Source organism: Hippichthys cyanospilos, chromosome 16 (assembly GCF_059441005.1).
Source record: "Hippichthys cyanospilos isolate Australia breed blue-spotted pipefish chromosome 16, RoL_Hcya_1.0, whole genome shotgun sequence".
Lineage (NCBI taxonomy): Eukaryota > Metazoa > Chordata > Actinopteri > Syngnathiformes > Syngnathidae > Hippichthys > Hippichthys cyanospilos.
Genome location: NC_142384.1, coordinates 8528732 through 8540001, shown reverse-complemented (window position 1 = coordinate 8540001; position 11270 = coordinate 8528732). Strand labels below are relative to the sequence as shown.

The 11270-nt window shown below is 40.8% G+C and overlaps 2 protein-coding genes across 5 annotated transcripts; one reads left to right on the top strand and one right to left on the bottom strand.

Annotated features, from left to right (window-relative positions):
• The first annotated feature begins 333 nt into the window (after window positions 1-333).
• On the top strand, window positions 334-4043 carry tubb4bl (tubulin, beta 4B class IVb-like). Its single transcript, XM_088436239.1, has 4 exons — window positions 334-522; window positions 1018-1126; window positions 1521-1631; window positions 2055-4043. Exons 1-4 carry the CDS (start codon window positions 466-468, stop codon window positions 3110-3112), a joined length of 1335 nt encoding a protein of 444 aa, XP_088292365.1. The 5' UTR covers window positions 334-465; the 3' UTR covers window positions 3113-4043.
• Window positions 4044-4878: 835 nt separating this feature from the next.
• On the bottom strand, window positions 4879-10683 carry crb3a (crumbs homolog 3a). 4 transcript variants are annotated; one of them, XM_088436243.1, is made up of 5 exons: window positions 10365-10683; window positions 10224-10237; window positions 8547-8741; window positions 6585-6628; window positions 4879-6225 (listed from the first exon to the last, which is right to left on the bottom strand). In XM_088436243.1, the coding sequence occupies exons 3-5, from the start codon at window positions 8626-8628 to the stop codon at window positions 6019-6021; spliced, it is 333 nt and encodes a 110-aa protein (XP_088292369.1). In that variant the 5' UTR covers window positions 8629-8741; window positions 10224-10237; window positions 10365-10683; the 3' UTR covers window positions 4879-6018. The 4 variants fall into 4 exon arrangements, with proteins under 4 accessions (XP_088292369.1, XP_088292371.1, XP_088292368.1 ...); XM_088436245.1 differs by having other exon boundaries at window positions 10460-10683; XM_088436242.1 differs by having other exon boundaries at window positions 10224-10683.
• Window positions 10684-11270: the final 587 nt, after the last annotated feature.

Below are 11270 nucleotides of genomic sequence, written 5' to 3'. Positions count from 1 at the left end.
AAAAGTGATCGTTAATTTATTTGGAAAAACAAAGTGTCACCCAGCTCCTTGGATTGCGTTTCAGGTGAACCTAATTTTCTGGCCAGTCACTATTCGTTCGAATAGGTGGAATCCAAAAATAGTTGTCAGATAAGGTTAGGACGTTCCAAATTATAGATAAATAAATAAAAGTTAAAAAAAACGAGGGTTCATAGAGTGCGTGAGAAGACAATAGAAGCATCTCACAGTCGCACCCTATCCAGCACTTCCACGGCCACGCGGCCCCGCCCCCTTCTCCTCCGCTCTTTGGTTGCCATGACGATGACGTCAGCTTGCACCACCGCTTCAGTCCAGTAGAAGCGTTCCGAGGGGGAGGCGGCGCATCCATCTCGGAGAAGAAACAGCCGTCGTTCGCGCAGCCATAGTCGCTTCTCTCCGTCTCCTTCTTTTTCTTGAACCTTCCACGCCCCTCATCCGGATCCGAAAATGCGCGAGATTGTGCACTTGCAAGCCGGCCAGTGCGGGAACCAGATCGGCGCCAAGGTATTCTTCGTTCTGTCACGTTTCAATCTATTTTTGGACTTGCACGGATTAGTTTGTGCGTGCGTTCATTCATTCGCTGGCGTTGAGAGAAAAGCCGAAGCCATCCTTGCAGAATGTTCCGGAATTTTATTTTTGCGCGCATTTCGCACGTTAATTTCAATTTTTGCTGTATTAAAAGAAAGGCGTTTTCTGGATTTTAGGCATTTTTGCACTGGGTTTTTAGTCCATTATGTGACTTTATCACGGGGTAGAGCCCCTCCCCCCTCCGCCCATTAAATGACCTACTTTTACCTCGCTAAAATTATATTGCATGCGCATGTAATTTATTTTTTACTTTAATAGTTTTTCATTCATTTTTCGTTACACATTTACAGAGTATGAGATACTATGCAAACATTCAATCCTTCCTTTTTAAGCACGTCAGTATTTCTACATCAATCGAATGATTTTCATGTATTTATCTTTTACCCGTCTGTTATTTTTTTTCCACTAAAGTTCTGGGAGGTGATCAGTGACGAGCACGGCATCGATCCCACCGGAACGTACCATGGCGACAGCGACCTGCAGCTGGACAGGATCAGCGTCTACTACAACGAGGCCACGGGTAAATTAGGCTTTCTTTTTCACAAATGTTTTTGAAAACATATTCTTGAATAATTAATAAAAGACATAAGCTTTGAGATGCACCCCCGGATCAATAATTAATCAATTGGGGGTTTGTCTAGACACCGTTAGTTTGAATTTTTAATCCCACCAGTCAAAAACAAACTCAAATGGTTCAGAATTTAAGGTTAACATTTGTTAGGAATCTGACAAAACGAAAAGGTGAATTCCCTAATGTACTTTCAGATGTTAACCAAACACAAATGCAAATTGAGAAAAGGGCCTAGAGCCAGGTACATGACATCACTGATTAGAACACGCCCCTTAAAGGCACGAAGTTGTTTTGGGGAATTGTACCGCAATTACCCTATATAAAGATTGATTTCATTTTCCAGGTGGGAAATATGTTCCCCGCGCCATCTTGGTGGATCTGGAGCCAGGAACCATGGATTCCGTCAGGTCTGGTCCCTTTGGTCAGATCTTCCGACCTGACAACTTTGTCTTTGGTAAGTCGCAAGTACAAAGTCTTTATTGGGGTCATCCACAGTTGTGCACTACACACACAGTTTTAATGCATTTCCACATGAATCTGTCAGTACTTTAAAGGTGATGTTTTCTTCAAAGATTATATAACATTTATATTAGGTTTGTTTTGCAATGGGGTTTTTTAAATGTATTTTTTATGTATTTTTTTTTGGTGTGTTCGCTCACACCCTCATATATTTTTGATTCCCATGCACTTCCCTTATATATATATATATATATATATATATATATATATATATATATATATATATAGTCAGAGCCATTTTGAAATATGTCTTTGGGGTTGAGTCAGCTATTGAACTCCCTCTCCTGAACCATCCAACGGAAGTTGGCCCGCGCAGAAGATGGCGCGATCCTTGATGCGAATGCGTGTTCTTTTCCAGGTCAGAGCGGCGCCGGCAACAACTGGGCCAAGGGCCACTACACGGAAGGAGCCGAGCTGGTGGACTCGGTCTTGGACGTGGTGAGGAAGGAGGCGGAGAGCTGCGACTGCCTGCAGGGCTTCCAGCTGACGCACTCGCTGGGCGGCGGCACCGGCTCGGGCATGGGCACGTTGCTCATCAGCAAGATCCGCGAGGAGTACCCGGACCGCATCATGAACACCTTCAGCGTGGTGCCCTCGCCCAAGGTGTCGGACACGGTGGTGGAGCCGTACAACGCCACCCTGTCGGTACACCAGCTGGTGGAGAACACGGACGAGACCTACTGCATCGACAACGAGGCGCTCTACGACATCTGCTTCCGCACGCTCAAGTTGACCACGCCCACTTACGGGGATCTCAACCACCTGGTCTCGGCCACCATGAGCGGCGTCACCACCTGCCTGCGCTTCCCCGGCCAGCTCAACGCCGACCTGCGCAAACTGGCCGTCAACATGGTGCCCTTCCCCCGCCTGCACTTCTTCATGCCGGGCTTCGCCCCCCTCACCAGCAGGGGGAGCCAACAGTACCGCGCCCTCTCCGTCCCCGAGCTCACCCAGCAGATGTTCGACGCCAAGAACATGATGGCGGCGTGCGACCCGCGCCACGGCCGCTACCTCACCGTGGCCGCCGTCTTCCGCGGCCGCATGTCCATGAAGGAGGTGGACGAGCAGATGCTCAACGTGCAGAACAAGAACAGCAGCTACTTCGTGGAGTGGATTCCGAACAACGTCAAGACGGCCGTCTGCGACATCCCTCCGCGCGGCCTCAAGATGGCCGCCACCTTCATCGGCAACAGCACTGCCATCCAGGAGCTGTTCAAGCGCATCTCGGAGCAGTTCACCGCCATGTTCCGCCGCAAGGCTTTCCTCCACTGGTACACGGGCGAGGGCATGGACGAGATGGAGTTCACCGAGGCCGAGAGCAACATGAACGACCTGGTGTCCGAGTACCAGCAGTATCAGGACGCCACCGCCGAAGAGGGCGAGTTCGAAGAGGAGGGCGAGGAAGAGGGGGCTTAAAAAAAACTCCTCGCGACCGACCCGGCCACCATTACGTAACCATTTCACCTCGGCTTTTCATCTTAGCTTTTGCTCTGGTTGTGTTTTTAGATGTGAACTGTGTTTGGAATCATTCACTTAGTCAAAACACCACTGCCTAATCTTTGCATTGGAAAATTTGATATCCACTCATATTAAAAATAACCCCAGGTGGGTAAAATAGATAACCTGGTGCTAGGTCCAAAAGGAACCAAGCTCAGTGTATTGGGTCAAGATTTTGATGCATCACGGGGGTCGAATCAGCTGATACCGATGAGTTAAAGTTACCAAGAAAATTGCTAACTTTGTTATCTGCGTTTTCTAAAAAGAAGACACAAGATTTCAATTTATATCTAATCTTCACCCTATCTGCTGGGTCTCAATCATTAACTCATTCAATTCCAAAAACATATTTTTACGCTTTGATTGTTTTTTAAGAGTCCAGACATTCAATTTCAGCTACTTATTTACATTTCTTTCATTATTTTTCTCAAGTACATGAAGGGTAAAGGAGGGTATAAAAATGGTTGGTACCAAGTGAGTTAAGTACTAAAGTAATTCAATACTTTATGTACATACGTAAAAGTAATCAATTACGGAATGTAATGAATTGCCAACGTAATCGATAATTAAGAATTAATTACTAAATATCAATTATTTACTAAACTTTGCAGAAAAGTACCAAATGACCCACGGACCAGTAGTTGGAGACCACTTGTATTGTGCACAAGTGAGTGGTTCCAAACACAGCCATTGTATTAGCGACGCTAGTGAAGGTTTCGCTTGTGATTTTTTTGCTGTTGTAAAAGCACTGCCTCATATTCACACCTCTGCTTCGCCATTGTTTCCAAGCAAGCAATTTTAACTGTGAAGCCTTTCCATTTGGAGAAGCATTAAAAAATCCGACTCACAAGTCGCTTCTGTTTCGTGTTTTTATTGTGTTGTGTGCTGCATTCCTCACTAGTTTTTTTTTTAAACCATTCACGGGTTTTCATTTTATTTTCAAGTTATTTGCAATCCAATTTGTGATGAGATGAAGTGAGCAACTGCTGAGCCTCGTTAGTGCTCAGAGTAGCCCTCGCTTAACTTCCTGCGCCATTGAACAGATACCAGTGTTGACCACAAGGTGGCAGCCGTTGCTCACCAGCACTTTCAACGGCGAGGCTGTCATGGTGAAGAAGAACGTCCGCGACCGCTATAATATTAGTGTCAAAAGTACATAAACAACGGCGATTTCTTCATTCTTTCAAACCGTTGACAGTTTGTTTGAGGTACACGAGGATATGGTGATCCGTGTTTTCCAAACTCAGGGATGTGATTGACGCTTAATAGAGTTTCAAACGCGTATGGTGGCTCAAATGGAAAAGCGGAAGTTGTGTGTACTACATTGTTCACACAGGTGAGTGGACCAGTTTATCCATTTGGATGACTTGCAGAAAAACATGGCAGTATAGTGTTGAAATGTGTGATTTGTGAGAAAACATGCAAAACATGTTTCTGTTCATCAATTTTGTGCCATCATTGAATGAAAATGCATATGCTAGAAAGCCCCTTCCTTGTTTCAAATTGTAATTTAGTTACTATATTTACAGTTTGATTGAAAGTGGTTCACACATCTGCCTCACAGTCAAAATGTTCTGAGGCTGAATCTTAACTCGGGCATGTGTGGATGTTTTCATGTTTACCCATGGATCCAAATAAAATATTTTTTTTTAATTTTTAGGAAAATGTTTGCATTAAAACACAAGTTATACAAATACAGCATTTGTTTATTGGACAAAAGCATACATTTCCATAAAAATAACAGATGACACCATAACACTAGTTGATCGAATGAACGTGTAAACAGCTGTTGATTCAAACTAAGTTGAGTTGAGATGAGCAGTTTGTCAGGTTAAAAAAAAAAAATCAAACGGTATTTATTGTATCACTATATGGATACTAGTAAATAGAATGGGACCACTTGGTAAAACTTTTTGTGATTTTTGTGTTTTTTTTTTAAATAGAGAAATGTGCTGCAAACCAGAGGTCGAAATCTCTTTTCATATTTTTATTCATATTTTTTATTTTATCAACGACATTTATAGTGTGGGGAACCATTTTGAGAAAAACGCAAAACAAACTTATGCAGTGTAATATTCAATTTTATTGGCTTTGTTGTTTTAATTGTTTGGGTGGCGCAGTGAATAGCATGTCCTCACAGTTAAAGGGACCGGAGTTCAAAACCAGCTGGCTCCGGCCTTCCTGTGTGGAGTTTGCATGTTCTCCCTGAGCCTGTGTGGGTTCTCTCCGGGCACTCTGGCTTCCTCCCACACTCCAAAAACATACAAGTGTGTATTGGACATACTAAATTGTCCTTCGGTGTGAGTGGGTGCGTGAATGGTTGTTCATTTCTGTGTGCCCTGCAATTGTCTGGCAACCAGTTTAGGGTGTCCCAAAGGCAGCTGAGATAGGTACCAGCAAGCCTGCGACCCTTATGAGGATAAAAAATGCATGGATGTTTTAATGTTTTATTACTGTATTACACGCTTCAAAATTGTGAATTTCATTGAAAATAACATGAAAATTGAACCGATGCCGCTTTACTGTCTTCGACATCGTTTCTTGGTGGATCCCCGCCGCCGTGACCTTTTCTCGCTACCCTGTAAAATTTGCCTTTTTCACCAAGTGGTCCCCTCCTATTAGCTGGTAGCCATACAGTGTAAAAGACATATCACAAAACAAGTTGAAAGCCACTTGAGGAAAAAAATGAAATGTTTGGTAGTGATAAAATACTGAAGCTGCTCTTTCATTTGTGCAGAGGAAAATGACTGAAGGCTGTTTTGAAAGCCACTTGCGGCATAAAAGACACTTTTTAACAGGGACACGCCCCAAAAAAAGAGGGCTTCTCAAATGAGTCTTTCCTCCTTGGGGAGCTTGAGCACATCGGTGGCGGCCACGCTATGAGTGCCGCATTGCTCCTCGGCGCTGGGTTGGTATGCGCCTTCGGTCCTCCGCTTCTTCTTCACCATGCACAGCAACCAGACCGCCACCGCCAAGATCATGGCGAGTCCCAGAGTGACAGTGGGGGCCACAATGGCTGCGATGTTGGGCTCCTGGAAGTGAAAAAATGTTTAAATTGCAACTCAAAATAACAAGTGGCTCTATCTAATGACCTTAGACTTAGCCAATCAGAATACAAAATAAAGCCGTTTGTGGAAAATAAACAAATGACAATTTTGATTTTGAGGACATGATGGGTATAAAAAGTCAACACACCTGTTGAAATGCCAGCTTTTGGTAAACTAACCAAGGTAAATAATGCAACTACGTTTTCATCACGTCAATGTGATCATCTTTTCGAATTACTGTTAGATGATTTATTCCCAAAATAAAACAAAACCAAAAATATTTCCGTCTAGGTAAGCCCACGACAAGTTATGTACCATTTAGAAAAAAAAAAAGTTTCACTTACTGTAGCATTATTAGCTCTAAAGTCACTCGATACAGTGTTATTTCCTGTTGAGAGAAATGGAAAAATATCTTTAAAAAGGGTCAAAGAAACCAAATTTTGTTGTTATCTAAGTCTGGTACATTCTCACTGATAAACAAGTGTGGGAACCAAGTAGAGTGGTACATTAAAGGGATACTACACTTATTTAGCCATTTTCACCTATAAAAAGTTAATATTTTGTCTTTAATTAATTTTTGGTGAATAAATAATTTTTCATGTACAATTAATGTCTTCAAAAACACATTCTGCCACTTGCTGTTGACTGAAAATGACATCACATGTAGTCAGTTAGGGCTCAGATAACCAATCGTGGCTTAGCTTACAAATGTCACATGACGAAACTCAGAAAACAGGTGAGTTATGATTGGTTGTTACCTGAGCCCGGAGTACACATGTTTTCATTTTCTCTGACAGCAAGTAGAAAAATCTGTTTTTACTTATTGGTTGTACATAAAAAAAATATTAAGCTAGCAATTTAATAAAATATTTACGTTTAACCACTGAAGATAAGGTTAAATAATTTGATGAATAATCTTTTGAGAAGTAATAGCCTAGAACCTTTGAGGCCGAGTCTGTGAATTGAGTGGATTTAAAATACATGTCCCGATTAAAATGCTCAGTTTCTATACCAAATGTGACCTATAACCTTTAAAACACAATTTAATTAAAAACATAATAATTTTTAAAACAGTCATAAAGATCATGTGGTTGCATAAATGTTCACACCCCTGTTAAAACGTCAGATTTCTCTACCAAATATGACCAATAAACTATACAACTCCATTTAATAAAAATATATATGTATTTATATAATAAACAATAGTGATCTTGTACTTGCATAAATGCTCACACTCCTTCTAATTGGAGATGTGGTTACCACAACCACGTTGCAAAAATAGAACAATGTTTTCCCTTGACAAAGGAAATCCAACGATGTGAGTACAGCAAGCAGTGCATCATGCATTGTTGACATCATTTTTATCTCACAACACAAAGTGCTGCACATTCTGCTCACTGGGGTAAGCACATAAGCTGCGCCCGCACTGATTTTTTTTTCTTTCATCCATGTGAGCGCCCATGTGATGACTCAGTGACATCACGAAACTACACAGTATCCACTTTGAGGAGGAGGAGGCTGAGGAATGTGGAGGGCGCTGCCACCATTCAGTCAGCTGAATCAAACACGCTGAGATATGAATTTAAAAAATAAACACAGCTCATCCAAAGTGTATCAAATGTGTCTGTTCCGCAGCTGCATGTTTTTGCTTAAGGGACTTTTGAGAAGCTGTGAAAAAAAAAAAAAAAACATGACCAACTCCTGGAGTCAATAATTCACCAGGGCAAATAGTCAAGTTAGAAAGGACAAAAGTGCAACGTGATAAGGGCAAAGGGAGGGGGAGCAGAGACCTAGAAGAAAAAGAAATTTAATTATGGGTTGATAAGCTACTGTGTTTCAAAGCAAAATATGCATCTTTCAACTTCTTATAACATTACACTCATGGTAGGCCTGGTGTGATGGTTCTCACACTTTTTACACAAAGAACCACTTAAAAAAACCTCCTTGGCTGTCTAAACACCGTTATCCTGCCTTACAATAAAAAAAAATATAATGTTTAAAAAAAATAAATAAAACAGCATTAAGCAAACACTAAATCTCTAGCAACCCTCAGTTTAGTTATTTTAAGCTTTTTCTTTGGCTTTCTGCAATGTTTTTTTTTTTACAAACAATGGGCCATAAAAAGTATTAAAAAAGGTCAACAAAGCAATACTTGTTAATTATATAATTATTCTCTCAATGCCATTTCTTTGCATGTGTTTTTGTGTGTTCTGAGCTCGGAGCTTTGCGGCATAAATGCTAATCACTATTCCACCGTTGTATTATTATTATTACACATTCAAAGATGCATCAAGCTAGTGACTCACCCAAGACATGATTAGCAAAATGCACCAGCAGAAAAAGGACCCTCGCCAGCGTGACGTGGGGCACACAAGGCCACCTGTCCATGTTCAGAACTGGGCCAAGTGTGCAGGCATGGACCGGGTCTGACCGGAATCAACTGGGGTCCATCTGATGACAATTTGTGCCTTTAGAAGCCGAGACCAATGTGCTTGCGATGACTATTTTAAAACAGAGACAAGGAACAAGCAATGAGTCAAGCTTAATCACCACAAAACCAGCAAAGCTAAAATCAGTCTGTTATAGTTGAAAGTGTGGGCAACCAAGGCCATACAGTACATGGACCACCATGCAATTCTAAACAAAAATGTTCATCTTAAATTACTGTCCACAACTTTGCTATTTCTTTTACAGAGGTACAAATGAAGAACTCAACTACGGAATCATAAAAACAAAGCTGCTTCATACTATTTCTGTGCTGGCTGTGTGATACAAAATGGCCAATGATTAATTGACTACAAAGGCATAACGTTGGCAGCATAAGAGCAAAAATGAGCTATATGACAATATAGCACAAGGTAGTATAAGCCATCAGATATTTGTACGTCAGTTATTACGTCAGTTATTATGTACGTCAGATATTTGTAAGGCAGTTATAGTAGCGGTTAAAGGATAAATTAAAGCTAGCATAGTAATAGCAATACATTGCATTAGCTAGCATAGCCATAGGCAACGTAGTTATGACTAGGTAGCAGCAGAAGTGGTGCATATGTAGCAAGTAAGGGGTGAGTACGATACAATATGACAGGGACAGTAGCATTGCCGTAGAAAACATAGCATTTAGGTAGCTTAGTGGTTATGCGGTATAGCAGTGGGTCACATAGCTTATTGCTTGCTGAGAGCAGTATAGCCAAAATAAGCCATTAATGAAATGGAAAAGAAAATATTACAACATAACACAGGTAGTAACACAGTATTAGAGATCATAGTATAATGTAGAATTGTAGCAAGAAAAGCATAACATAGTTAGCATAGCATGCCCATGCATTTTCTGCTCTGTGAAGTATGACCTACAATAAGTCAACCATAGAACCAGAAAAGTGTTATTGTATAAAGTAACATGTCAACAGCGTAGCATAATGACATATACTGTAGGGTGGCTATAAAAAGTTTACACACCCCTTTTTAAACATCAGAGTTTTGTGATCTAAAAAAGTCAATAAAAAATACGTCAAGACTTTTTGCAATGGTACCCATAACCTGTACGACTCAATTGAAAAGCTTAATATGATGGCTGAATGAATAGTTAATTATGAACAACGCCACATTCCTAGTTATGAGAGGGTGTGTACACTTATGCAACCAAATCATCACGATTGTTTCGTTTTACTTGCCCTCTCAAAACAAATATTTCCTTTCAATTGAGATTACAGGTTATAGGTAACAATAATGCTTGGAAAGGGTTGAAATTATTAATTCGCATTCATTTATACCAGCATGATCTGAAAATAAATGGCCGCATGTTGTCAAAACTGTAAATTTGTCTCTTCTGTGCTTTATACCAAACTGACTTTTTAAATCAACAATATAAGAAGAAAAGCTTTACATTGACTTTGTTTTACCCAAATGGTGGTTGGTTGTTAGCCATGTAAAAGCATGCTCATTAAACATTAAAATCATATTGGTAAATGAATAATACTAACCTTAATCAATCGGGCTGCTCAAGATGAGTGCGAAAGAAAAAAAAAACAATTCTTTGAGGAAGTCCAACAAACCAAAACGAACAATCGATCCCAATACGGACGAGAAGAATGGTTAAAAAGAAAAATGAGAACAATAAGCACCTGCTTTTGGAATGAGCGGTGTGTTCACTAACATCCTCTTTAGGGAAAGCAGTTTTGAGCGTTGGTCACGTGACCCCACCTCGGTGTTACATTACCTGCGCGCACCTTCCTCGCTCGCTTCCTTCGCGCACCAGCACAGATCCTCCTTTGTGCAAAGTCCACTTTAAAACGCCGTTAAGTGGAGCACATCAGCCTCTAGTTACTTTCCGCACAAACGCACCTACTATCTCACTGAAACCTATTGTGAAATTATACAATGAATGTGTTCTTTTTGCTCTCTCAATGAGCCATCTTTCTCGTCGTGTCTGTTGGTGTGAGCGCAGTGTTGGACTACACTTGCTTTTGAACCACACACTACCTAGCAACCTGCCTTGTCATAATTGGGCGTGAAACAGCGTCCTCATCAGGTGGATATTTGCCACACACGCACACACACAAAATTGGACGGTGACATTCCTAGAATATTTTTTGGGATGAAAACCTGCAGCCAAGCAAGACCACCGAGTCCTGATCCGCAACTAATCTCCCTTTGACGGTAGAAGGAAAGGTAAAAAAAGAGAAAGTAGGCAGATTTAGGTCTAATCTGTAGGCAGTCAAATTGTGTTGCACTGTGGGAACAAATCATGCAGGTGACAGGATCAACTGTTTACAAGGAAATTAATTAAATGAGATCGATGAAAATCGTGACTAAAATAACATTGATTTTTCTGTTTAATTCATGCGTGCAAAATAGTAAGCAAATGAGTATTAGGAATGCAGTAATGTATGTAGTAAAGGTTTTATAAGCAAATGAGTGAAACTAAAAAAAGGTAACTGAATTGAATACTTATAAAGGGTGATTAAATGAAGGCTTTAACAATTGCTCGTGTAAAACAAAATACTGCATGACTAAGAAAATAAATTTGC

What these genes read in the sequence shown, in the direction of transcription:
- tubb4bl (XM_088436239.1), top strand. Translation starts at nt 466, where the DNA reads ATGCGCGAGATTGTGCACTTGCAAGCCGGCCAGTGCGGGAACCAGATC. An exon ending in GGAACCAGATCGGCGCCAAG is followed by an intron (nt 523 to 1,017) that starts GTATTCTTCGTT and finishes TTTCCACTAAAG; the next exon opens with TTCTGGGAGGTGATCAGTGA. An exon ending in CTACTACAACGAGGCCACGG is followed by an intron (nt 1,127 to 1,520) that starts GTAAATTAGGCT and finishes TTCATTTTCCAG; the next exon opens with GTGGGAAATATGTTCCCCGC.
- crb3a (XM_088436242.1), bottom strand. Translation starts at nt 8,628, where the DNA reads ATGGACAGGTGGCCTTGTGTGCCCCACGTCACGCTGGCGAGGGTCCTT. An exon ending in TTTTGCTAATCATGTCTTGG is followed by an intron (nt 6,629 to 8,546) that starts GTGAGTCACTAG and finishes TTCTCTCAACAG; the next exon opens with GAAATAACACTGTATCGAGT. An exon ending in TTAGAGCTAATAATGCTACA is followed by an intron (nt 6,226 to 6,584) that starts GTAAGTGAAACT and finishes TTTCACTTCCAG; the next exon opens with GAGCCCAACATCGCAGCCAT.